Source organism: Hyperoodon ampullatus (genome assembly GCF_949752795.1).
Source record: "Hyperoodon ampullatus genome assembly, chromosome: 2".
NCBI lineage: Eukaryota > Metazoa > Chordata > Mammalia > Artiodactyla > Ziphiidae > Hyperoodon > Hyperoodon ampullatus.
The window spans coordinates 23,875,471-23,903,435 of record NC_136915.1 but is presented as its reverse complement, the minus strand read 5'-3'; the positions used below and the strand labels follow the sequence as shown (position 1 = coordinate 23,903,435).

The 27,965-nt window shown below is 42.6% G+C and overlaps 1 protein-coding gene across 1 annotated transcript; it reads left to right on the top strand.

Annotated features, from left to right (window-relative positions):
• Positions 1-724: 724 nt before the first annotated feature.
• On the top strand, positions 725-25,564 carry SRSF4 (serine and arginine rich splicing factor 4; the record flags this gene model as incomplete). Its single annotated transcript, XM_079696829.1, has 6 exons — positions 725-831; positions 16,379-16,521; positions 17,415-17,527; positions 20,417-20,631; positions 24,399-24,488; positions 24,733-25,564. The coding sequence occupies 6 exons, from the start codon at positions 725-727 to the stop codon at positions 25,562-25,564; spliced, it is 1,500 nt and encodes a 499-aa protein (XP_079552955.1).
• Between the last annotated feature and the right edge of the window lie 2,401 nt (positions 25,565-27,965).

Here is a 27,965-nt window from a genome sequence, read left to right as displayed (position 1 = left end):
CCACTGAAGCAAGTCATCCTATTTTTAAAGTAATATTGGCGTTACTTTATTAGGCACTTAAGATGTGCTGGGGACAGTACGCCTATAATTCTCAAAACAACGCTGGAAGGCTGGAATTACTCTCCCCCTTTTACAGAGAAGACAAACGAAGCTCAAAAGGGAGGCGCGTAACGACACCAAGGTCAGATACTTAGGCGGTTAGAAGCCAGGTTTAATTCCAAATCTACTCTAAAGTCGAAACCACTCCTGGATCAAAGGACAAATGCAGAAATATTCGAAGAGCTATGGGGGAGGTGCGGACATTTCCGGGGGGAAGGGGAGAAGGGGGAAAGCCAACGGGCTACGGAGGGCGGCGCAGGCGCTGCGCGCCAAGCTCGCGAGAGAACGTGCCCGGGGACTGAAGGCCCCCGCACCGCCCGCGCCGCCTGTCGATCACCTGGCCCCGCCCCGCGCCGGCGCGCCCCCGGGCAAGCCCCGGCCGGGCGGGAAGCGAACGCGCGCTCCCTCCTGTTACCCTCCTCTCGCGGGAAGGGCGGGGGGGGGCTGGAGGCGCGTGCTCGCGAGCTGCGTGCTTGCGTACGTCGCCGGGTTCGGCTGCGTCCGTCCCGCCGCCCGCCCGTTGCCGCCGCCGCCGCCGCCGCCGTCGCCGCGCTTTCGCTTCGCCGGCCGCCGCCTAGGGGGGCTGGGGCCGGGCCAAGCCGCCGCCGCCGAAGCTGTTGCCGGGATGCCACGGGTGTACATCGGCCGCCTGAGCTACCAGGCCCGGGAGCGCGATGTGGAGCGCTTCTTTAAGGGCTACGGGAAGATCCTGGAGGTGGATCTGAAGAACGGGTGAGGAGGACGGAAGAGGGGCCTGCCGGGTGGGGACGGGGCCCCGGCGGTGGCGGGGAGGCCGCGGGGACGGGAGTGGGATGCCTACCCCGCGCGGAGCTGCCGGCCTGCTCCGGCTCCGCCATAGTCGCGGCGCCTCGGGGGCGCGGGTAGGCCCCGGTTCCCACTGCGCCTGCGCGGGTGGGGGTGGTGGAGGGATAATGGGAGCGATGGTGAGGCTCTGAGTGGGACGGGGAGAAGGAAAACCTGAGTGGGGTTGGGGCTTCGGGAGGGAGGGCACAGCTCCAGGGCTCCGGGGAGGCCTGGGTTTTTCCTTCCCAGGCGCTGGAGCCGGAGCCTGGTTCATCTTCAGTAGAGACAGACCTTTCCCGCTCTGAGGGCTGCTGGAAACAAACAGATTTCCTCCTCCCTTCTCACCTCTTCCCCAGTCTAATGGATCAGATGGTCACAACGCATCTCTCCCGGGGACGGGAGCTCTGAAGGGACGCCCTTTTTAGACTTGCCATGTGCTACACTTTTTTGGGCGGGAGACTCTAGTTTGAGTAGTCTAGGGACGGTTTCGAAAGTATCGGCTTGCGGTGCTGAAAGCCTTCACCGTTCCCTCTACAAGGGTAAATTAAAGTCTTAGCCTGCTATCTTCAAGACTGCGTACAGAGTTTCCATGCTGGGGTTTCCGTTCTCCAACTTGCCAAAAAATTGTTTTGTCGTTGTAGAATTTGTTAGAGAATAGTGGCCACCGTGACTAGTCAACTAGTTGATGTAGACGGAGACCTACAGTTAGGAAATTGCTAACTTACTACCCACCCGGGTATGGTCTGTTACTTGTATTCCTAATCTACTTTGGTAGAGCAGGGCCCGCAGGGGCTACAAGTTTCAGGGAAAGCATGAGGAGTCAGCCCTGGAGAAGATATTCAACGAGGAAAACTGAGAACCGGGAAATGTTAGGTAGGACTTCAAAGCCATGGATATAAAAAAATAAAAGGAGTGGGGGAAGCATTTTAGGGTACTAAACCTTGGCTGTTAGAAGAACTCTTGGCTTTTTTTTTTTTAAGATCTACTTTGCAACAGGTCTGATATGGCTAGAGTTTACTCCCCAATGTAATACTAGCAACTAACACTTGAGAAGTTATGAAAGATAAGTAAGTTGAACATTTGAGAAAAATTGGAAGCTACAATGTACTCAAACTGTTGGCTGGGTTTAAATTTTTAACAAGTCATTTCAAATTTATTGTTAGGAAGGATCACCTTCTTACTAAGGAAAATGTCCAAGTGTTTATTATGAATACTGATTTCTTTTAGAGTAGGTTTAGGAAGTTACTCATTTTGTACAATAGAGCTTTCAGTTCTTAAACATACTAGATAAAGTGGGCGGGGGGTTGTTCTTGTGATACATATCATATGTCTGAACAATCAAGTTCAAACTCCCAGTTTTCTTCAGAGCCCAATTAAGTTGACAGAGTAAATTTTGTGGGGAAAGCATGGGTTTTGAAAGCAAACAGCCCTGGGTCAAATCGTAGCTTCACCACTTACTACCTATGGGCAAGTTACTTCTCTGATTCTGAGTTTCCTCATCCACCAGGAAAAGGAAGATTAGAGATAATAGTTGTAAAGCATTTGGCTCATAGCTGTAAATGGTAGCTATAATCAAAGGGATTTGACCTTGATCATAAGGAGACATCTTAGCTTAAGTGTTTAGTAACACGAAGCGTATTTGGTGAGGTCTGTTCTCTAAGGTTACTCAAGTGATAGTGAGCAGGAAATGCTGCTGTTGTTAATAGGAAAGCTAATTAATGGAACAAATATGTTGATAACCGACAAGATGCCTCTACTGTGCTAAATGAAGGGAGGAGGCAGAAAACCAGTTCTGCCCTTGAGTGGATTAAGTGCTTGTGGTTATACACTTTGAGTTAAGCAATGCTTGCTCTCAGTTTAAACTCAGGAAGTGAAACTTGGAATGGTTTGTCTGAAAGAGGCTTTGAAGTGTGGATTGACTGGGGCTTGAAGTGTCTGGGCATAGTGTATGTCATAACTGGTGATGGTAGAATAAGGAAGAATTTTGAGATACAATAAACAGTCTAGCTTGGATTGGGTCTCATGAATGATCTAGAAGTTTAACAACATAAATCAGAAACAACAACTGTAAGATTTTACACTAAACATTCAAAATCATGGAGAGGAGTTCAAATGCTCCGGAGGGAATAATTGAGCAACCTGAGAAATGGTGATCTAAGAGGAAGAATCGATCGATCCTTCCAGGACCCTAAATACGCGGGTCTCTTGGGGAACTATTCATTTCTACAGTTGTGCTGCTAAACCATGATATGCATGAAATCTGTGATTGAAAGTCAAGGGAATGAAGAATGGGAAGTCATTTTAGGGATTTGAAGGCAGGTGTGACAGTCACCAAACAGGTGCACCTCCTGGTAGCATTCAGGAATCATTGCAGAGGAAAATGACTTCTGAACAAAGGACCAATGGTATATAGATGTATTTCAAGCAATTGACTGGATTAGATGGCAGTAGCACAGAGGAGTTTGAAAGGATGGCATAGTTTAGCAACATGTGTAAGCTTATAGTCCTGGAAACGTACGAAGGATAGTAGAGCCCCTTGAGAAGCCTTTTTAACATATCTGGATTGTGATTATTAGTAACTGAAACTCAAAAGATTTTGGATGGTTAGGGCTTTGAAGAATTGCTGAAGAGTTCAGATTTGTAGAAGTGAGATTTATCAGTAGACAGTAGCTATGTTGAGCTGAAGGGTTGTAGGTAAAGTTCTGAATTAATTAAGTAGGCATAAAGCAGTGGTATAATAGAAAGTTGACCAAATCAGGCAGCAGATGAGCTCTCCAAAGGAGATTTAGTATCCAGGAGAACATTTTATGGACCCTCTTGGGATTAGGAGAAGGGAGATGTATGCAGTAACGTATTGCCTGCTTTTATTGTACCAGGTAATCCTAATCTAGATTGCCTTAGTTTTAGAGAACTCCTGGAAAGATGGTTTAGTTTGGGACCACGAGCATGACGTAAATCTCCCACGACAACATAGGCCACTCCAGATCCCCTCTGGTCTCCTCCATTTGTATGTGCCACACTAACGCCAGCAAGAGCCACGGTGGGCCAGGGGTCAAGGAAGCAACAATATTAGCAGCTGTTTATAGCCTTCCAACTCTGTGGTAACTTTTGCTGTCTTTGATTATTTGTGAATTCTGTGAGCTTTCTTTTTTATTAGTAAATCACTTTTTTCATGTAAAATGCAGATTTTTTTTTTTAAGTACAGTACTTTCTTTTGCCACAAAATATTGTGGTTTTGGTCTCAGATCTTTATATTTTAATTTTCCCATATTTTAGTTAATGAATGAAACATATCACATCCTAAGATTATTTTTACCTAGTAGCTGGACAGGTAAACCCCCAAACCATTGAGGGTTTGGGGGGGTTTTGGATTTGGTTTTTTGTTTTAGTTGGTTAAATGTGTGAATTAAAGCTCTCCAGGGAAACTTGACTATAAATTTCAGAACCTTTGTTTCATATTACAGACAGTGAAATTGTGAACAGCCAGAATTTTCAGGGATGTCCTGGTCTGCGTAGTTGGATTTTCATGATATCTAAGTATTACCAAGAAGTTTCTTGTTTTCACCCTCTGTTTTAAATTTCTTCAAGTAGACGATACCCCGTAGTTAATTTTTTAAATATGTTACGGCTTTCAGTGAGTCAGGTTGTTGTTCTGTTTGTCCCTGAGCACTGTAGGCACTGTTAGGCCTGAGATACTGGGATGAATCTCTGCCAACCCCAGAACCTACAAAGGGATTTTCTCTTTTGACTGAATCCTTGATGAGAGCTTGTTTTTCTTCTTGTCTTTTAAAGAGGCAATAAGGAAAATATAATTGATGTTCCAGGTTATTGGTTTCTGGTTAATTGAACTGGTAGTTTAGTATTAAAAGCCCATTCTTGGGAATTCCCTGGCAGTCCAGTGGTTAGGACTCTGTGCTTTCACTGCTGAGGACCCGGGTTCAATCCCGGGTCAGGGAACTAAAATCCTGCAAGCTGCATGGTGTGGCCAAAAAGAAAAAAGAAAAAAGCCCATACTTAATCTGTATAACATTTCAAAATAGTATGTATTTATTTCTGATTATAAAAATTTTACATATTTATTGTACAGTTTTTTAAATATAGAGGACAAAAAATTAAAGATGACAGTATCTGCACTTTGAGACTTTGTCTTTTTTCCACACACAGGTGCGTGCACTTCTTAAGCCTCCCCACCTCCCTTTTTCACATTGGATTCATACTGTACGTTCTGTTTTGTAACCAGCTTCTACCTAACAGCCTGATCCTTTTGTCCTTCTACCTAACAGCCTGATCTCCCACAACCTAATTCTTAAGGGCTACATAGTATTCCTACATATAAATACTATTTAATGTACATAAGCAAAACCATGCTGCAAGACATTGCGGTTGTCTTTGGTTTTCCACTATTTCACACGTATATAACGCTGTGGCAAATATCCTTTATGTAAATCTTAGGGCAGATTCCTGAAAATGGACTTTGGAGTCAGAGTGTATATAGTTGTCCCTCAGTGTATTCACAGGATTGGTTCCAGGACCCACTGCAGATACCCAGGTCTACGGATGCCCAAGGCCCATAGTCGTCCCTCCACACCTACGGGTTCAACCAACCCAGGATATGGAGAGCTGAGTGTACACATTTTTAGCTTTTGCTGCCTTTTGGTTTCCATGGTATTTGTTTCTATTTTCACCTGCTGAATTTAAGAGTTCCTATTTTTCTGAATTCTCAACTACTCTTGATCATAATTTTTTAATATTATGACTTTTTAATTAGAATGTCTAAAAATATATATTAGGAAGTTGTCTTGCAGCCTTTAAGCCTTATCTGTGTAGCCTACCAAGCATAACAGGTTCAAGAACTTTTTTTAGAAAATAACTTTTTGACTGATTAGAAAATAAATACAGGTGCATTGTAGATAATTTAGACAATACCAACAGCAGAAAGTAGAAAAGAGGTATCATTAAGAATCCTTTTAACATAGACAAGGTCTTATGTGCAATTTTGTGTCCCACTTTTTCTGCTTAATTTTTCTCATATTTTTTCTGTTACATTAAAATCTTCCTCATAAACATCATTTAGGGCTGCATAAAATCCATTGTATGGCTATATCATGATTTACCCAACCATTCCTCCTAGGCTGTCTTTCAGTTCTTGCTGTTCTGTATAACCTTGTGATGGATATCACGTGCAAAAAACTTTGTTTGCATTTTAATCATTCCTTAGGACGGATTCTATGAAGTAAAATTCATGTGTCACAGTAGGAGTGAACACTTTGAAAGCTCTTGATGCGTGTAGCCAAATAACTGTCCTGCAAAGCTGTGCCAGTTACACTTATACCAGCAGTGCACGAGCACGCCCATCATGGCAGCCTCATCAGCACTGAGCCGGCCATGCTGTTTAGAGTCTTTGCTAATTTAACAGGTGAAATGGTTTCAGGTGTTTTAACCGAGAACTTTTTCTTAAACAAATAAGAAATCATGAGAAACAGGGCTATGGATTAAGTAGCATTCTGTCATTGTTTTATTCATAGTATCGAATGTAACTTACAAATGTGACCAAGTTGTTTTTGTACTGAAGTCTCTTGCTGAGGTCAACATACCTCCCCCCAAAATATACTAGGTATGTTACTTTTTTTCTTAAGCCATAGGTAATTTTTAAATTTCATTTTGAAAAGTCATTGCCAAGAAACCATACCATGCTGCGGTTTGACCAAATGTTACCACCTTAAACTGCCCTGGCTTGAGACTTCCACTCCTTGTTCCTGGTTTCCCAGTCAGTTTATGATAAGAATAAACATCGTCTGTAATTACTTGGCCAAGTCATTTTATATCCCTATTCCTCAGTTTAACAGCTTGCTCCTCCTTTCCTTGTTGATGTATCATGAATAAAAGGGCCACGTGAAGTATTTTTCCCTTCTTAAAAGGTAGGCACAGGATGTAGACTAGATAAAATGTGGTTTGGGTTCCCGGTATTTTTGGATACTTCCAAGTAACCTAAACAGCAAATTGTATTCTTTTTTTTTTTTTTTTTTTTGCGGTACGCGGGCCTCTCACTGCTGTGGCCTCTCCCGTTGCGGAGCACAGGCTCCGGACGCGCAGGCTCAGCGGCCATGGCCCACGGGCCCAGCTGCTCTGCGGCATGCAGGATCCTCCCAGACCAGGGCACGAACCCGTCTCCCCTGCATCGGCAGGCAGACGATCAACCACTGCGCCACCAGGGAAGCCCACAAATTGTATTTTGAGATCCTCGGAAGAAAGGTGCTCCAGGCATCTGAGAGAATACTATTGGGGGTGGTATTTATAAGTTTGTAAGCCAACACTGAAATTTTAAAATAAGTGTTGTCTCCAGTTTGTACTGATGGGGAAACTGAGGCACGGGGGATTAAATGACAGGGCCAAGGTTACAAAATGAGTTATTGACAACTCCGGAAACTGAAGATCTTTCTTATTCACATACCAGATAGAGCATGAGTGGTATCAGCCAAGGTTGCTCTCATGCTGTTTCCTTCCAGATGATTCATTCCTATCCTTTGGGGCTTGCCTCCAAGGGTGAGAGGGTAGTTCTGGTTCCACAGCCTGAAGTCCTTAGTCTCTCTGCAGAGGCTTCCAACAAGCTGCCAAGTTACTGCCAAAAGTGAGACAGGTGCTATTTTTTTTATGACGTTGGCCCCGGACAGAGACTGCTACTGATTCTCCTCAGGCTACTCTTTGCAGAGCTGAAGGGTGGTATCAGCTTTGTGATGGCTGACCCGGGTAGGATCTGTGCAAGTAAATGCAGTGAATAGTCTCTGTCCTGTTGTCATAGCTAGGGCTGGTCTTGGAGTATCCTGAAGGTGAGGGATGGATTGTGCCCTGGATTTGCACGCCTGTATTTTGAGGAAATGCCCTACATGACCTTTCCTGTGTGTTGAGATGAAAGTCTAGAGGTCCTGGAACTGCACATGATGCCTGAAGAGCCACTTAAAGGGCCCTCTGCCAGGGCCCCCAGCCATGTCTTGTTCCTGGATGCCAGATGGGGGCCTCCATGAACAGAGACCTCCAAGGCCTATAGAGGGGGAGACTGGAGGAGGGAGGTTTGAATTCAGCCATCAGGAGTGAAAGAGGTGAGCAGGAGGCCTGGGTGAGGGGTCAGGAACCACAGACCAGATGAACTGACTTTGAGAAAAGTTATTTCATGTGGATGAAATGAAGCTCTTGATCCATTAATGTTTAAGGAATTTGAAACATCCATTAAAATGTTAAGTGAATTAAATGACTGATTTTCAAGGGAAGGGCATCCCCAAGAAATAGCATGGGGAGTGGCATCTTTAACCAAAAAGAAAAAGAAACAGGGACTGTGGGGTGGTTATGAGGGGCATGGAAACAGCCAAGATGGTCCCCAGAGGCATAATTTCTAAGAGGCTTTAACACCTGTCACCCTGCCTATAGTGTGGTTTTAGAGGTAAGTACAAACTGGCTTTGTTTGTAGCTTTGGTGTGGAATCAGGTAGTGTTGTCTGCTGAGTGTACACCTTTACTTCATTAACTACAAGTAACAGTGATTCTGTCTTACGTTCTAGGAGTTTTATTCTAAATTAGCAATATGACTTTCATCTCGAGTTTTTTTTTAATTGTTTTTAATTTGTGATTGAGTCTTCATGAGCTTTAGTGTGTCATCAGGGAACAGTTGATCTCTTTTTCTTGTGAGACCTTTTAATTTCACTTACCCTTAGTGTGGATAAGTGTTAGAAAATTGAAATGCACACAGGTATGATTGTGTTTGCTCCCCTTTAAGGAAAGCAGCCCTGTTGACTTTAAAAGGTCACAGTGAAACACTTCATTATGACAGCGGGGTTATGGTTGTGATAGTTTGATCCACAAACTGTTTGCAAGTATGTTGCTTCCTGCGGGTAGTCCCATTTTATAGGGTAGAAATATGGTAGCAGCCTAGTAGAAGTGAATTTGCTTAGTTCATTTTTGAAAGGCTTTTGGATAGTTGAAACAAAATGGCAAATAGGCCCATAGACCACTTACAAAGTAAGACTAGATTTGAAATTGGTTACAGATTCCTCTCTTCCTCCTGCTTTCTGAAGGAATTTTGTATTATCACTTAGTTTTTAGAATAATGATTGTTTCTGTTCTCTTTTCCTCACTCCAGTATGTGAATATTCCTTCAGAGATGGGCTGGTATTTTCTTAATGATTTGTTATCTTTCTCTATTTTCCTAGACTGGTGTTAAGATTTTGATAACTGACATACCGGTTTGGTTCCACTATTAGCTTAGAGGATGTTCACAACTTATTAGTATTAGTACACATCAGATGCAGAAATGGTATTTCTTGCCATTTAATATTTCTCATAAGATGCTAATATTCATGTGGGCATTTCTCTTCCACAGCATATAATTTGATGTAACTGATTTTCTGTGCTAGAGCTTGTGTTTCTCAAACTGTTTGCTCTATGGACCACTTCTTTCCACTGGTGTGGAGATAGTAGAACATGGTGATGGAGTATTGATTTTAGGTTAGGACCTAGGGTTGAAGAATCCCAGGTGTTGGGTAGCCTTTACTTAACTGCTGTAAGCGTTCATTTCTTCATTTATGAAATTACCAGTAAATCTCAGAGTTGTGAACATTATTATAAAGGATTTTGAAAAGGGAAAGAGTCCTGGTGGGCTAGAGTAGTCCTGTTAATAGTGGTTTGGAGTTAAATCAGATCATAGATGGCTGTCATCTGCAAAGTACTTTTCTGGTTGCTGCCATAATCTTTGTATAATTGGAAGTCTGTGAACTTTATAGCATTCTTTGATTTCTCATCCATTTTTTTCCCACACCATTCATGCTTATATTTTTTGGTCCCGGTCACCATTCCTTACAAAACTAATTAAATGCATTCTTAAATACATAATACTGTCAATATCCATTCACATCTACCACCTCTAGGCCCAACCTTCCATCATCTCTATGCTGGTCTAATTTTTGCTGAGCCTTAAAACCAAAGACAGATTCCAGGGGTTAATATGGGGCCTCCAGAATGGGGATTGCACAGAATAATCTTATTTTTCCTCTATTCTTCTAGTCTGTTATGTTCTGAACCCACACATGTTTTCGGAAGGACCAGATGGCTGACACTGGCTAATGGGAACCAAAAGACGAGTGAAAGTAACCTGGTTGTCACATACTCCAAGCTTAGGGGTGCTTCACCTGCCCCAAGATCAATTTCTTTTTTTCCTCTGGAGAATTGACCCAGCTGTATCCAAAAAAGTTAATACAGCCTGGCTTATCTAAGGTTAGATTATCAAGTCAAGCAGCAGCATTTGTTGAATTTGAAAGGATTGTGCTCAGGACTGTGGGAGAAAAGAAACAGCTGCCTTTACAAAGGCACTGTGACCTTGTGGTTAAGAGCTTGGGTTTTGGAGTCAGATGGACCTGGGTTCTAATCCAGCTATACCGCTTAGGAGCTCCTTGACTACAAGCCAGTTGCTTAGCCTCTCCCAGTCTCATTTTTCTCATTGTAAAATGGGAGTAATAGTAGTAGTAGTAGTAGTGCATTCTTCGCATATGATATGAGGAATTAGTGAAATATTATAGATGAATTATTTACTGTGTGCCAGGCACTGTTCTAAATATTAGCCTTTGTTAATATTAAAGAGCTCATAATCAAATGAGAGGATAAGCACAAAGGAAAAAGAACAAGGCTTGAAAGGTCACCAAAACATTATAATGTAAAACATAAAATTGAATAGAAGTGCTAATGCTAAAGACAGTGCTAAAATGCTTAGAGTCCGGCAAGTTTCTGAGACTTCATGAAAGAGAATTCTCAAGTCTATGGAAGATGATTGCTGTGATTCACCTTGCATAATCAAGGCATTCCAGGTTTAGAGAATGGCATCAACAAAGATCTTTAGGAGTCAGTATAGACCTCTGAGCAAAAGAATGATAAAGCAGCTGACTTTCCCCACTACATTTAAAGAGACGAGTTGACTAAGTAAAAATAGCCATGTTCTTGAATGAAGGAAGGTGATCAAACAGGAAGAGAACGCCCTGGGGGCCCAGCAGAAAGAGCACACTGTAAAACTAGGCAATGCACTAAGTGGGCAACCAGAGAAGAACAGCCAAAGGCAATGACAGTGTTGTTAGGAGTGAATCAGGTGGTCAGGGGACCGAGAAGAGAGGAATCATGAGGTAGGTTTTCTTCTTTGAAGGTGGGGAAAGATCAAGTGCAGACTGAGCTGTGGCCAACGTTTGCAGACCAGGAATCCACACTAGCTCTAAGCAGAGAGCTCTTGGTGTGCGGGAACTGCCAGTTTGCCGACGTGAAAAGAGCCCCAGACTGGGTACTGGTGAGCCCTGAAGTCGCACCCCAGCTCTGCCACTCAGTGAGCACGGGTAAGTCATCCACCTTCCACGGGTGGCCGTGATGGCCCTCCCTCCTCTGAGGCTAAAGAGAGGGAGGCCGGAATGCCCAGAGCAGCCTCCTTCCTGTCTCAGGATAAAAAGGATCTCAGGAACCCACTTCCTGTGGTAGGAGCTCCTAGTGGTGGGTTATAAACAACCCTCACTTACTGGGATAGTCAAATTGCAACCATAATCAGTGACTCAGAGCAGTGAATGTGACATTGGTTAATTCTACTTTGAGGGCCTGACCACTGCTTCCCTGGAATTTTGCAGACCTTTGGAATTGGGGGCACTTACATGCTTGTCACTCACAAGCTTTCTCTGAGTTGGCCTCACCTGAGCACTAGAGAGTTGGTTGCAGAAGTGTCTTTCTGCAGTTTTCCAAGCACTTTATGCAGAGAGCGAGAACTTCCGTTTTTTATTACTATCCTATTAGTGTGCCCTCTTTTCACCTCATAACACAGGCTGGCTGAAGCATAGGATCAACACTGAGTGCTTTGAAAGAGAGCTGTTTGATTCCTGTTCACTGAATGCCGTTTCTTTCAGGGTAGATTTAAGGGCTCTGCCCTTAAAGTACATTGCTGTTGACCCTAGTTTCAGGGTTCAAGCCACCCCATGGGTTAACTTCAACAGATGAAAATTTTTCCTTGGCTACAGCAACATCCCTAATCCTGACCAGCCATGGAGAGGTTCGGTTCTTGCAAGGAAAATGAGTGAATGTGGGAATGGCTCACCACATTGGGAAAACAAAACTCACATCCTGCTGATGGTTGGCTGAGGACTGTCATGTCCACATACAAAGAAAAGCATGTGGCACAGTTTTAGGACAAAGGTGAGCAGAGATCCACCGTGGAAAGGGGCAAATTTTTCTTATAGAGAGAACATCCAAGGCGTGCCCCGGCGGTAAGCAGTTCTGGCGGGTGACAGCAGGCACACGCATGGAGGCTTGCTTTCCCTCGCTCCTCGTCCCCACTCCCCGTCAGTCAGCTGGTGGCGCGCACCCCCTTAGTCATGCCCTGGTCAGTGAAGATGTTTGGAAGACGGAGGTGGCCCTAAGCCATTTCTGGAGGGGTGAGATAGACTCCCCAGCCTCTTCAGTAGGACATACAGCGTGGTATCTGGGACCATTGGTGTAGGTTATTAGATCAGGGGAAGACTATTCAGCAACAACACAACCTCAGGTGGTAATTTTTCTTGGGTGAAAAAGTGTGATTAACATTTTGAAAATTGAAGTCTTGGAGTACTTTAGTTTTAAAAACATGTCATTCCAGTTCTAGCATTTCAGAGTTCTGACTGATAGTCTGAGCAGTACATCAGCTGTTGAATGAGGAAGACCAGCACATTGGCAGTGGTATAAGAATGGACTAAAGTTTAGAGCAGCCCACGTAATTCAACGTGGCTTTTGTTTGTGGTACCCAGAATACCTATCTATAGTTGGTAAGAATCATGGTGCCCACTTTTCTTAGAAAATGGCAGTGATTCCTCGGCCATCATTTTTTGACTAAATTTGTTGGGATTAAATGTGATCTAGAGGAAAAGAGTGGGAAAAGGCAATAGCAGAGAAACATTGAAGAAAGGAGTTTTTCTTTTAATTTAAAAAATTTACATTTAATAGTTAGGCCATGCTTTTTGTTCTTTCACATAGGTGTAGAGAGAAAGGTCGAAAGATACAACATCTGGGAGTCAAGCCAGAGGAGGCATATTGGTGGGGTTTTGGTTTGGTTTGGTTTTTATCAGTCCCTACCTTAGAGGGATTTATTAATTTGTTGTAGATTCATTCTCCTGAATTCCTTCATCTTCTTCATTCTCATACTAGAATTACTGAAAGATGGTTGTTTTTAACAGAGAAGAGGAGGGGTGTCTGCAGCTAGAATTGAGAAATTTATCTGCTGGGTTATGTTTGTAAGGCTTATCTACAGGTCACACCAGAGATATGTCTACATAAATACACACATGCCGACACATAGTGTGTGCACACATGAATGCGTGTATTTTATATCCCTCCTTTGACAAATGATTCAAAAGGAGAGTACTTTTTGGGAGAGGAGATTACTTTCACGTTTTTTGCTACAAAGCACAAAGGGGTGTTAAGATCGATTTAGAAAGATTCTCCCATGTTACCAGGAAGAGCTTTGCTTTCTTAAAGGCACTAGAATTTAATTCAGAGACAGTTAAACTATTTAAATAAAACTAAAATTTTATCCCATTGTTAAGCCAGAGGAGGACTAATTTTCATTTTAACTGTCGTACTTTTGATGTTAGGAGAAGCCTCAGAGATATGTAGGATAGCTCCCTCATTTCACGGATAAACTAGGATCCAGAGAAATAAAATGATTTAAATGTGCTTTTCAGAGTTGGTTTATTGCAGAACCAGGACTAGAACCCAGGCCAGTTCCTGCTGCTCCAGTCTTAGGTAGAGTTCTGGAGTCATGCCACAGGCTTTGAATGTCAGCTTTGCTGTTTTATTATGCACATTGTTTAATGCGATGTGCCTCAGTTTCCTCATCTGTAAAACAGATAACAGTACCTGGCTCTTGGGTATTGTGGTTATTAAATAAGATAACATTGTTTAGTACATAGAGATTACTTAATAAATATTAAGTACCATTTTATTGTTGCTATGTAGTCTTCCTGCCTTATTTGGGGAACCCGTTCACTCCACTTACTTACCAATTACTCCAGCTACTTACCGAGTGAAGTAATTCTTGCAGTAAAACTGATCTAAATAAACAGTGATGTGGTAGAAGCAACCACACACTGATCTGGTCTTTACTTTGCTCTCAGAACAGGAATCCTATCAGGTATGGTTTATGGTGCAGGAGTATATTTGGTTTAGTCTTCCAGGCCCACCCAGCATGTCAGTGACAGAGAGAAGTGACAGTCAGGTTCCTGATTTAATCCTTGGACTGGACTTTGACATTAAAATGTTCCAAATAGATTTTGTGGCTTTTCACAGAGTAGTAGCCAAGATTTTTCTGTGACATAAATTTGATCTTAAGTCAGCTGTTTTAATAAGTTACTAGGATATCCCCAACATGTGGCTAAGTAACTTGCTTGTTGAAGAAAATGGGGTGTTCTGTGACTTCTTTATTTAATCCTCAGGAGTCAGCGTTGTCCTTATGACATCACATCAGATGAGTTAGGGGCATTTAATGGTGCCGAGCCAGTGTGAACTCTTAGAGGGGCGTAGAGGCCATTTTATCATGCCCTTGTTGGATGTTTTCTCTCATCCCTCTATACTTGGCATCTGGGCAAGTGGACAAAGCAGACCTGTAACCAATCTTGACAACTAAATTAAGGAAGGTACTCTTGGGGGCAGGAGGTGTTTTATGATCTGTTTAGGAATAAACCAAAGGATAAGTAGTTAGATTTGATTTTTTTTATTAGCTCTTTTTTATTTATTTTGTCTCTAAAAATGATAGTATAGCTTTCCTGATGACTCACTCTATTTAGGAAAGAAAAAAGTAGCTGCAATATATTTTATCTATTAAAGATTTTTAATGATCATAAAGCACTTTTTAACATAGGAAGGTATTGATTTGGAGAGGCTTTACTTTGTCAAATATGACAGTCATGGTCAAAATCATTCTTATTACGCTGCTCGTCAGTTCCAGCTTATGGAAGTGTGAAACCATGTTTTAAAGATTTCATAACCCATAAGTTGAGCCAGGTGTCTTCTGAATTGTGTTATTGCAGAACATTTCCCATTAAACACTGGGTGTTTCTGTGTTACTTTTCTTTAATGGAGTTGAGATTCAGTGCCTCTTAAAATTTGAATGCCACTCAGACATTTCAGCATAAAGAACCCTCCAAAGTTTTTAGCTGTACATTGTCACCTTGAGAGACTCTTGTTTGATAGAAACTCTTTAATCTTTAGTAAAGGAAGAATTCCTCAATTCTGAGTTCTCTCACTTAACATGTTGCTGAGTACAGCATTACATGCTAAAGAAACGGGAATAATTTTGGTCAGGCTGGATGAACTTCTGGCAAGTCTTGTAACCTGTTTTTAGTTCTAGTAGGTGTAAACCCGGAGGGAAACTGTAGTCAGTATCTGCCTATATACATAGCTCTGTTAGAGTTTAAAGATGTTGCTTCTAACTTGTGTGATTAAGATGGTTTTGGTTTTTAGGTATAGGCAGTGCTCACAAAGCTAGACTTTCCACAGCCACATCAGAGCAAACTAAAAGTTTCTTGATAACAGTTGATAGGGCATTTGTTTAACCTTGCTTATAAATATCTTACAGATTTTGCCTTTTCGTTTTATAAGTTGTACTCTTCAGCAGGCATTAATAGGATTGGGGTAGGGGGTTGTTTTCTTTTGGATATATGTTAAACCACCAAACCTGTTTGCTGGGAAATTCCTAGCACTACTGTGTAAAAGAAGTTTGCACAGGTGTTTATAGATTTTAGAGAATTCCAGCCTACCTAAAAATCTCATGGAAATGAATTTGGAATATCATGAGGAAGAGAATAGCTCCAAATTTTTTTCACTGGTAGTTTCTAGGATAGTTAATTCACTTGTGACTTATTTGTTTAGGTAGAGAAATGGGAAATTTAAAAAAATTTTTTCTTTCACTGAGGAGAGTCAAGGTACTGTGATTTCTTTTTTTTTTTTTTTTAAACCTGGTTTGTTATTCCAAACATGATTTAACAGTTAAGACACAGTGCCTAAATGTAGGTCTAATTGTTCTCTAAGATACCATTTTGGGGCTAAAGCTAAAAAAAAAAAATGAGTTTTTATGTGACTTGAAAGAGCAAATACTCTATCTTGTAGAATTATGTATTTTAATACCTTATACCAAGCATCCCTGTGGAGGTCTTTGCAGTTGCCACCAGCTACTTGGGGAACAGAAGAAGTGGTCTCTCTATATTTAGCCAGCCTCCTATTAGAAAGACAGGAGTCAGCCTTCAGAAGTCTCCCTGCCCTCTTGCAGTGCCCGTGGGCACAAAGCTGAGTGGTTTCTGCTAAAAGGAAGAGAAAGCTGATCGTAGTTTGCAAAACCCACCTAACCTTTGCTAAGCATGAACCTCATTGCTTTCTCTTTAATGTTAGTGAAGCTGGGTGTCAGAATGGTGCCAACCAGGATTTTGTTTGCTTTCTTCTAGATATGGGTTTGTGGAGTTTGATGATCTGCGAGATGCAGATGATGCTGTTTATGAACTGAATGGCAAAGACCTTTGTGGTGAGCGAGTAATTGTTGAGCATGCCCGCGGCCCGCGACGAGATGGCAGTTACGGTTCTGGACGCAGTAAGCATTTAAAGGGCATTTGTATCAGTGACATGCCTCTGTTATTAAATGTTAATTTTTAAAGTAATTAATTCATTAATGTTACATTGAAATGTATTGATGTTTAAGCCATTTGTTTTATAAATTTATGTATCTTTTTAAATGTAAAATTGCAAATAAACATCTTTAATAATGTTTAATTGTAATTAAATTAATGACATAAATTTCTTGTTTTAATACTTTATAATTACGTTTAATGATGTGTGTTTGTGTTGTTGTTTTTTTTCTCTGTAATGCAATTGTTTAACATAGATTTAACAAAGACCTCAATGTTTTAATTAAAAGAATCCTTTGAGGCTAAGATGACTGCCTGTTCCATTTGCTGACCTTGGGTTACCTTTCCATGCGTGGCTCTTTGAACCATTGTGGCCCTTGGCTGACCAAAAACAGGAAGCCATGTGACGACCGCAACCTTTCCCCATTAGACCTGGGTGGTGAGGATCCCAAGGGTTAGACACAGATGAGATTAAACTGAAATAGGTGCCTGAAAATCTTTTTTTCGTATAAAATGTTCACAAAAATTTTAATCACTGTGAGTAACACAAGTAACTGATTTAGTAATTTGGTTAGTTATTTCTAAATTGTTAAATTGTTGATAGTTTTTAATTTATGCATGTTAATTTTAAATGTAAATATTAATGAATATATATACTTACAACTTTGTAAATTAAATTAAATTTTCATGTTAGCTGATTGCTCTTTTTTAAATCTAGATTAGAATTAAGGGTGGGGATAGAGTTAAAATATATACTGTTTGGGGTGGGGGTAGATGGTATATTTAAGGGGAATATGTGCTGTATCATTTTTTCTTTTTCCTCCACTGAAGTAATCTCATCTATTTGAACCTTCCAAAGGTGGATATGGTTATAGAAGAAGTGGCCGAGATAAATATGGCCCTCCTACCCGCACAGAATACAGACTTATTGTGGAGAATTTGTCAAGTCGGTGCAGCTGGCAAGACCTAAAGGTTTGGGCCCTGTTAACCTTCTGGGTTACAGCTGGGCAGGAGTTAAAGCTGAGTTAAGGAAAGAGATTATTTTATGCAGGCGCAGGGCACACAGAGAAAACTTTCCCAAAGCATTTGGAGATTTTCCAATTAAAGTTTCCATAGGAACACAAAAGACACTGGAATCTCACTGCTACTGGATGTTATGGGGCCAGCATGCTAAGGGCAACCTATGTTATGTGAACTTTTCCTCTGTAGAGAATGTTACAGAGAGATAACAGTGTAGTTTCTCCCAAATAAAAGAAAAAATTGCAGCCAGCAGTTTCCTGCAGTATTAGTTGTAATATGCAAGTTTGTGTCAGCTTCCATTGTAGAGCCTCATTGGTGAAAATGACTGTCTGACCCATGTTCTTTTCTGAGATTTGTTTTTCATTGAATATTTGTCCTGAAAGAGTTTTCATGTCAAAAAGTACAGTCCAGTGGTGTACTGGCCATGCAGTGTACTGATCACAGCTTGTTTTTTGAAAATGGTGTTGGTTTTTAATCTCAAGAGGGAAAGAACCTTATTGAGCGTGCCTTAACCTGGATGGTCTTAGGAGGGCAAATGTAAAGGTTACTCAGAGTTTCCTACCTCGCTTCTCATTTTTAGTCCATCATTAAACAAGTCATCTCTAGCAAAATGAGTGAGTATGTTTAGGCTCAGCAAAAAGTAGTAACTTATCAAAGCACTTTTACATCTTTTTTTTTTCTTTTTTTAATGTGCTCTCAACAGTCTTTAGCGAACAAAGATAAGATCCAGAAAACGTTAATTCTCACAGTTGGTCTTAGCAGAAGAGCTGAGACTAAAACATATGCTGGTATTTTTTCTAGTACACTGTGTTGGTTGTCAGTATTACAGCAGGCCCTTACTGAGTGTCTGCCAACAAGACTGTCCTCTCTGCAGGAATGACTCCAGTATTCTGAGAGTTAAGGATTGAACATTATGGGTAGAAACTAGAAAGGCTTTCAAACTTGGGGTTAAAATGGAGCCTAGCCAACGTCCTCAGTTGGTTTTATACTTCTGTGTCTTTGGCAGTTTCCCTCTCAGGAGAGGAGAGTATTCGAGCCAATTTCCTAGGAAGTCAAGGGAGCCTTCAGAGCAGGACTTTGGAGCCCACCTGCCTGGATGGAATCCCAGCTCTGCCACTTATCAGTTATTTTACTTCAGCAACTTACTTTCCTCTTACACTTCATATTCCTCAACTATAAAATGGGAGAAATATTCATTTCTACTCAGAGTTATTGGGAGAAATGAATGCATTTTTATATAAAAAGCCTAGAATGGTTCCAGGCACAAATGCTAGCTATTAATCACGGAAATGCAAAAATAAAACTAATGTAAGGTGGTATGTTGTTAGTTTTTTTTAAATGTGTAAATTCATAATACCCAGTGGTGGCATTGAGTTGAAATTTGTAGAGTAGTGGCATTGAGAATTGGTCGTTTTACCCATGGTGCGGGTGATGCTAAGAATTTAGGTCCTGAAGTCTGGCTGCTTATGTTCAGACCCCAGCTCCTTCACTTACTACCTGAACGACCTTGAGCAGTTTGCTTAGTATCTCTTGTATTTCACTTTCCTGTAAAATAGGGATAATGATTGTATCTACCTCGTGTGGCTGTAAATAGGACCAAATTAATTAAATCCTACCTATCATCCAATGAACATTCAATATGTTAGCAGCCATTATTATTAATTTGGAAGTATGGCAATATCTCTTCTTGCCCAGGACAGTCCCAGGTATGGCATAACTTAATAGCATCTTCCTTTACTCTTAGATGTATCCCAGTTTGGATGATAAATTATATGGGCTCCCTGCCTTTTTCCCAGAGCCCCCATTCCTGCAAATAATTCAGCTGAAGTAAAGAAATTTTTGCATGAAGACGGTCATTGCTAGATTATGAATAATGGCCAAGAACTACATATAAAACCCAGAAGTCCCAGCAATTGGGAAGTCCTCAGAAAAAGTATTGGACACACTAATCATGAAGAATGTAATGTATGTTAAGACATGTAAACATTTTATGATGCAGTGAGTAGAGGAATAGTATCAAATGGCATATAGTCGGTGTTTGTAACTTTGCAAAATAGGGAGAGGAAAGCAATAACAAAAATGAACTGCTATTGAATATTCATGTATTCATTTCACAAATGTTTATTATTGAGTATATATTATATATAAACAAACATGGGGAAATTGGCCACAAGACCCCAGATTTCATTTTCTTTTTAAACACTAATCACATCTTCTCTTATTTATATATCACTTCAGTATTTATCTGCCATGTTAGTTGTATTCTCTCATTGGGTTATATTAAGTCCTCAAAGAGAATGAGGATCTAAGAGGCTTACAATAGTGAAGGGACATGGGTGGTCATTCCACTTCGAAGCCAGAGCTGGAAAATATTCTTCTGTTGTCTTTTTGTCTTTCGTAATCCATTTTTGAATTTGTTTACCTTTTACCTTAGATATTTATCCACAGCTATTATACATGTTTTCAATAAGGATTTATGATGAAATGCAAAAGACCTGAGTTAAATGTAGTAACTTGAGCTTCTAAAGCTTCTGTAAACAACTTGCCACTATAAAATTTGGGAAATGATCGTTAACTAAAAAATTTTATATTCAAACAAAACTATTTAAAGAAACAGTTAAATTATTTATTTATCATCTCTACCAGCCACCTAATGCCTAACACTTCAGAGAACCTCAGTAAATGGTCGGTGTGTAGTTGGAAATACTTAAGAGTCAACTTCGTTCTGAGGAAGGCTAGCATTTCTTCCTAAAGGAAAGGGAAGACTTTCATTATGATGATTGTGTTAGATATTTTCACAAAATGTGTCTTAACCTATTGGGGGATTTTGTTTTTCTTTAGGATTATATGCGTCAGGCGGGAGAAGTGACCTATGCAGATGCTCACAAGGGACGCAAAAATGAAGGGGTGATTGAATTTGTGTCTTACTCTGATATGAAAAGAGCTTTGGAAAAGTTAGATGGAACTGAAGTCAATGGCAGAAAAATCAGATTAGTTGAAGACAAGCCCGGTTCTAGACGACGCCGGTCCTACTCCAGGAGCCGGAGTCACTCAAGGTACTACTGATGTGTTGGCACTTGCTATAAATTCATTAATGAGCACATAGATAATCCATTTTCATTCTTCTGTTGAAGTCTCAGTACCGTGGTTCCATCTGGTCCAGTTATTCAGAACTTTGAACTGAACATTTATTTGTAAAACTCTTGAACTCTTTTGTCATGAGTACAAATAGAAGTAAAGTCCTTTCTCTGATGCAGGTATCAGTGACCTTCTCTCACATTTCTTCTTGGGTCCCCTAAATCATACCATTACTGGAGGTGAACATGACCGCTCACCCCTTGTTACTCTCCCAGATACTCCAGCTACTCAGGAGTGGAGACTTTGTCTTATTTGGTGGCTGTTCTGCAGATGGGCCTGGCATTTGTGAACAAGACACACATGGTCCGTGCCCTCATGAAACTCAATCTAGTGGAGAAGACGGGCATTGAGCAAATAATTACCATTGTGATAAGTACGTCAAAGGGAAAGTACGCGGCCCAACTCGTCCGGAGAGCTGGCAGAGGCTTCCCTAAGGACATGTCATAGAAGCTGAGACCTGAAGGATGAGTTGGACATGGTGGGCAGAGAGGGGGGATAGAGCCTTTTTAGCAGAGAGCAGGGTATTTTGAAGGCCCTGTTGTGGGGAAGGGGGAAGCAGAGGAGCATGGCTTGAGATGAGGCAGAGAAGAGCAAGATCTTGCTGAGCCACAGGCCAGGTTAAGGGGAAGTCATTAGTCTAAGCTTTTCAGGTTTTGTTGTTTTGTTTTTTAACTCTTTATTATGGAAAACAAAAAGCGTTAGAGAAAATATGAACCTTGAGTCCCCTTATACTTATCACCCATCCAGCTTCAGTATCTTTTATTTTGCCAGTCTATTTCATCACCCCCTCCTGCTTCATTGTTTGAAGGCAAATTTAGAAATCCTGTCATTCTGCCTATTAAGTGGGTATCTCTAACCTTTTATTTATTTATTTTATAAATTTATTTATTTATCTTATAAATTGATTGATTGATTTTTGGCTGCATTGGGTCTTCGTTGCTGTGCCTGGGCTTTCTTTAGTTGTGTCATACAGGGGTTACTCTTCATTGCAGTGCACGGGCTTCTCATTTTGGTGCCTTCTCCTATGGCGGAGCACAGGCTCTAGGCGCGTGGGCTTCAGTAGTTGAAGCATGCGGGCTCAGTAGTTGTGGCTCGTGGGCTCTAGAGCACAGGCTCAGTAGTTGTGGAACACTGGCTTAGTTGCTCCGCAGCATGTGGGACCTTCCCAGACCAGGGCTCGAACCCGTGTTCCCTGCATTGGCAGGTGGATTCTTAACCACTGCACCACCAGGGAAGCCCTAACCTTTTAAATAAAATCATGAGGCCATACCACAGCAACACATCTGTGTATTCAACTTTCCCCAATTACCTCAAATATGTATGTATTTTTGTAGTTGGTTTGTTCATATTAGAATCCCAACTAGGTGTACACATTGCAATCAGATGACATGTGTCTTAATTCTACTTTTACTCATGGCTGCATTCCTCCTTCACCCTCTTCTTATTTTCCATCCATTTAGTTGTGGAAGAAATGGTTTTCTGTTTTGAAGATTTTTCCATAGTTGAGATTTTGCAGATTGTGCTCTTCTGGTGATGTTTAACACATCCCTTTATCCTGTCCCTCATATTTCCTATAGAGTCATAGTTAGGTCTTGTGGGCATTTAGAGTAAGGCCAGTATTTTAGCAGGTGCTTTGTACTTCTTGTTGCAGCACTTGTGTGGTGTCTGATGTCCCACTTTGAATGATGATAACATGCACCCATGTGAGCCGTCCATTATACACTTCTGCACCAGCATTCCACCTAACAGTGGAATTATTAACATCTGCTCTTAATCATTACCTCGAGCCATTCAGCTGTGGTTGTAACATTCTGACTTGCTAGTTTTCTGTTCTTTGGGCATTTAAAGGCTGTAGTTCTATGAAGGATGATTTCCCTCTTCCACCCTTTTGCTACCACCCTAAAATAAATTTTTTATAAGAAATGCAAAATAAAAGTTGATACCTTTATTTACCAATTTCCAGTATATTGAATGTGCCCAGCAACACCCAAAGGTGGTGGTAAGGTTGCTTGTTTAGTATTATTTTGAATGAATTCTTGGATCTTTGCATATTTAATGTTTGATCCATTGCAGTCAGTTTGTTTTTGCTCAAATTGTTCTGTCTTTGGTCATTGGGAGCCCTTCAGGTTGGCTTCTCTGTCTTTTGGTTTTGTTTGATTTTTGTGTGACTGTGCTTTACTAAATATTTCCCCAAATTTTTTATTGCAGTATTTTCAAACATAAAATGTTGAAGGAATAGTTCATAAACACTCATATGCTCTCCTTATAGCTTCAACAGTTACTAAAATTCTGCCTTTCTCTCTGTATATTTTTAGACACGCCCTATACATAAATAAATGTAGCATTTGAAGGGAGGTTGTGGAGAGTGACACTTCACCCCCAAATACTTCAGCGTGTATCTCCAAGAATGAGGATAAGCACAATTCTGTCTTCCAACCTAAGAACATTAACAGTGATCCCATAAAGTCATCTAGTGTCTAGGCCATATTCAGATTTCCCCGGTTGTTCATGGCTGTCCTTAGAGCTGTGTTTTCTCCTGGCCAGGATCCATCCAGTCATGTATTGCAAGGGGTTATTGGGTCTCTTCAGTCTGAAGCAGTCCCCCGCCTCATCCCCCCACCCCACCCCATGACAATTACTTTTCTTAGCTTTTTTTTTTTTTTTTAATACTGTCCCACATTCTGAATTTATGTTTCCCCTTTGTATTGTTGTACTTTATCCCCTGAGCTTCTATAAACTGGAAGTTAGGTCTAGAGAGGTGTGACTGAGATACAGATTAAACATTCTGAGCAAGAGTTCTTTCATAGATGATAGTGCCCAGGAATCTTTGAAAGTCTCTTTCCATCATGATGAGAGGTTCCGTCTTTGCCTTTCCTGCCCTGCACCTGGAATTGGTCATTTTCCCCAAGGAGCCCTGGTTGCTTTTGGTAGGAAACGACGGAGTCCACAGTCTCGGCTTATTAGAGACTCTTTAATCTTGGAGGGTACAGTTGACCCTTGAACAAGCGGGGTTGGGGCACCAGCCCTTCACATCTGCAGTGCCCACACCTGTGGATTCAGCCAACCACAGATCGTGTGGTACTGTAGTGCGTATCTATTGAAAAAACCCCGTGTGTAAGTGGCCCCGGGCAGTTCAGACCCATGTTGTTCAAGAGTCAGCTGTATTTTTAAAACAGCTCTCTGGTCTCAGTTGAATAAATAAGTGATGGGCAAAAGTGTATGCAGGAAGGCTGGTTAGGGGGCTGCTGCGGTACCAGGGAGAGTGGTGGTGGCTTGCTGGGGGGCAGCCGAGGTGGGTGAACTGGAGAAGGTTGAGAGGAGAATCAGCAGTGCAGGAGAGGGCGAGGCAGAGAGGGCAGTCGAGGGTGGCTGTGGTTCCTCGTGTGAGGAACTGGTGAATAACAGCGGCGTCGGTGGGAATAAGGAACCCAGCAAGAAGAGCAGGTCTGGGGGGCAGTGGGTTCAGGAACGGAGGCACTACGAGTTCAGGCAGGCCATCCAGGCGGAGTGTTGGCGGGTGACTGGATCTCTGGGCCCAGGGCACGGGAGAGAGTTCTCTTTCAACTTTGTGCCTGGACACAGCCAGGGCCATGCATATTTTTTGATAGAAAGGATGTCTGAATTGACTCTTTTCAGCCAACGTTTTGTCAGCAAGTATTAAAAACAAAAAAACTTTCTCCCCTAGATCTCGCTCTCGAAGCAGACATTCTCGTAAGAGCAGAAGCCGAAGCGGCAGCAGCAAAAGCAGTCATTCTAAGAGTAGATCCCGATCCAGGTAGGTCTTCCTGGTATTCATGCAGGGCCCACATGCACCGTTTCCCACTTTGGTGTTAATGGTGTTCCCAGGATTCCCAGCTCCGGACTGGAGTCTCGGGGGTTCAGAAAGCAGTCCTTGGCCAGCACAAGCTGGGCTTTGTATTGTGGGGCACAGCTCCACACACAGCTTTAGTCTGTTCTTCTCATGAGCAGCCTGAAAGTACTAAGTCACATGCGGCTTCGCCATCCCCGTGTCTCCCCAGGTCAGGCTCCCGTTCCCGGAGCAAGAGCCGCAGCCGCAGCCAGAGCCGCAGCCGCAGCAAGAAGGACAAGAGCCGGAGCCCCAGCAAGGACCAGAGCCGCAGCCGCAGCCGCAGCGCTGACAAGCGCCACAGCAAGAGCAAGGACCAGGCCGAGGAGAAGGTCCAGAACAGCGACAGCACCGGCAAGTCCAAGAGCCGCAGCCCCAGCAGGCAGAAAAGCAAGAGCAAAAGTAGAAGCCGCAGTCAGGAGAGGGGCGCACAGGAGAAGCGGGGCAGCGTGAGCAGAAGCAGAAGCAAGGAGAAGAGCCGGAGCCAGGAGAAGAGCCTGCGCAAGAGCCGCAGCCGCAGCCGCAGCAAAGGAGGCAGCCGCAGCCGCAGCCGCAGCAAAAGCAAGGACAAGAGGAAGGGGAGGAAGAGAAGCAGGGAGGAGAGCCGCAGCCGCAGCCGTAGCCGCAGCCGCAGCAAGAGTGAGAGGAGCAGAAAACGAGGCAGCAAGCGAGACAGCAAGTCGGGCAGCAGCAAGAAGAAGAAGAAGGAAGATGCCGACCGCTCCCAGTCCAGATCGCGATCCCGCTCAGGCTCGAAGGAGCGGGAACACGCCAAGTCCGAGTCTGGCCAGAGGGAAGGCCGAGGGGAGAGTGAGGATGCTGGCGCCAATCAGGAGACCCGGTCCAGGTCGAGGTCCAATTCCAAATCAAAACCAAACCTCCCGTCAGAATCACGCTCCAGATCAAAGTCCGCGTCAAAAACCCGATCCCGGTCCAAGTCTAGATCCAGGTCTGTGTCCAGATCGCCCTCCCGGTCTAGATCTAGGTCCCACTCAAGGTCCTAACTGGCTACGACCACAGCTGGAACTACCCAAGAAGTCTTTTGTACATGTTTGGTAGCCGTAGCACAAGTGATTGAAGTAGAACATATGTCACTGCTGTACATTTTTAACTCCCCTAATGGTGTGTCTACAATTGTTAAGTCTAAGCGCTTCCTCTCCGTAAAGCCTCCTGGCGTCAGGCCTTCCTGCTCGACTGAAAGCAGTCTTCTCTTTGAAAACCCCCTTTACTCATGGCCCACAGTAGAATATCCAAAATGCCTTGGCTTTGAGGCCTGGCCTTTCCTACAGGGAGCTCAGTACCTGGATGGCTTTAAGGCTGGAATGATGACATAGGTAGGTATGGTGAGTTCAACCATTTTGCCCTTGAATTGATGCCCTTTGATGTATGCCATTTAGTGAAAGTGCTAAGTCTTAAGTTTCCTACCACTTTGGTTTCATATTTTTGGACTTAACAAAGTTGTGAATAGCACAGTCGAGGAAAATTGATACCTGCAGTAACCCATAGGAAATAAACTGTAGAGTTCCATATTCTGGTATTGTGATTATATTGTTTTATATTAAAAAAGAAAAGAGAAGAATTTTTTTTAATTTTATTTTTCCCCGTCTTGCAAAGTATAGTGACCCCTGTTTCCATTAAATTTGAATAAAGACTATTTTTGCTTGACAAAATTTCATGGTGCTTGAATTGACGTTGCATTTCCTGATCTATCTTGCAATCTTTTTCTTAGCGTAAAAAGTTCATGGTATAATGGCTGTTTTGTTCCTTGAGCTCACCCATGGGTAGGTAGCCAACACTTTTCCTGAAGGATTTTTCTCACCCAGCAGAAAAAAGTCAAGTTTCTTAGGAGTTTATAAATCCTTCCTATCAAGACTCCTATGGCCAAGCTGATAAGTGAATCAATTCGGCAACTCAGAGCATCACCAGATGAGCTCTTCCTGAACAGAGTTCTTTCTTCTGTGCTGATTGTTGAATGTCTTGCCATGATGAATCTGAAGTGTAGGATACCTCATCGCCTTAGAATTTGGATTAATCAAAACCAGGAAGAAAAACCATTCAGGATTACCCATGTCCCACTCACTCTCTGCGTTACTTGTCTGACCTATCTCAGTAGGAGGTTCCAGAGATACATAGAGTGGTTCTGATCTGGTCTCCACCGTTGAGGCACTGTAGAGAGGCATCGATCAGAGCAGGAGGGAAGCTGGAGGGCCTGTGTGACAGGCTGTGACAAGCTTGGGAGGAGAGAGAGCCCCTTTCCAGACTGCTGCCTGTGGACGTACTGGGGGCTGTTCCTAGATTGAAAATGCTGTCCTGTTGCCTTCTATGGACCATACCCTGTACAACATGCTGGGAAGACACAGTCAGTGTTTCTTGCCCTCCTGGAGTTTGTGATCTGGTTGCAAATGATAAACACCACTGGGGTAAAGTGGGCATTCAGAGAAGGGAGTTGGAACTTCATCTGGGTTTAGAGACATCTCGGAGGAGACAACACTTAGGCTGACCCTTTGGAGATGTTGGGGTGGGAGGCCTTCCTGTTGAAAGAAACATCTGCGGAGCAAAGCCACGGAGCTGGGAAAGCCCCGGGCATGGGCGTTCAAGGAATGTGGACTTTGATAATGGGGAATGAGAAGCAAGTTTGGCCAAGTGGATCACATTAGACGACTTTAAATATGAGGAGGAGGAATTTGGCCCTTGAGTTACATAGAAGATACTTGAATATCGAGGATCGGGTTGTAGAGCTGTGCTGTGGAAGGTGGATCTGACGGTAAGTGATGTGAGAGAGCGGAGCCAGGGAGACCAGCGGTAAGTGCAGATGCTCTGGGGCCTGAACAGAGGCAGTAACAGGAGGGAACAAGAGAGATCAGCAGGTGACCTGGGGAAAGGAACTGTCAGAGGTGATCAAGATGGTGACGCCTTTCTGAGGAATGGGGAAGATGAGAGAGAGGGGGTTCAGTTGGGGAAACTTGGCATTTAAGGAACAGAGGGAAGCCAGACCAAGGAACCTCGCTTCATCTCCCTGGAGCTTTCCCTGCGTTCTTGTGTCATGGTGACAAGGTGATAACTCCAACCAGTAGAATTCCCACAGCCTCAGATCTTAGGTTGGTCTCCAGTAGGTGACAAGAATTCAACATTCCCTAATTTTATCCCTGTAAGGATGGGAACGTTTCTTGGTTTTTTTGTTTTTTCCAAGTTTAAAATTTTTTCAGCCTTTCTCTCTTTTTTTTTTTTTTTTTTTTTTAATCTTGGCTGTGCCACGTGGCTTGCAGGGATCTCAGTTCCCCAACCAGGGATTGAACCTGGGCACATCAGTGAAAGTGCCAAATCCTAACCACTAGGCCACCAGGGAACTCCCTTAAGCCTAGTTTTTTAAAATTCACCTTAATTTCACACAACTTTATTTTCCCA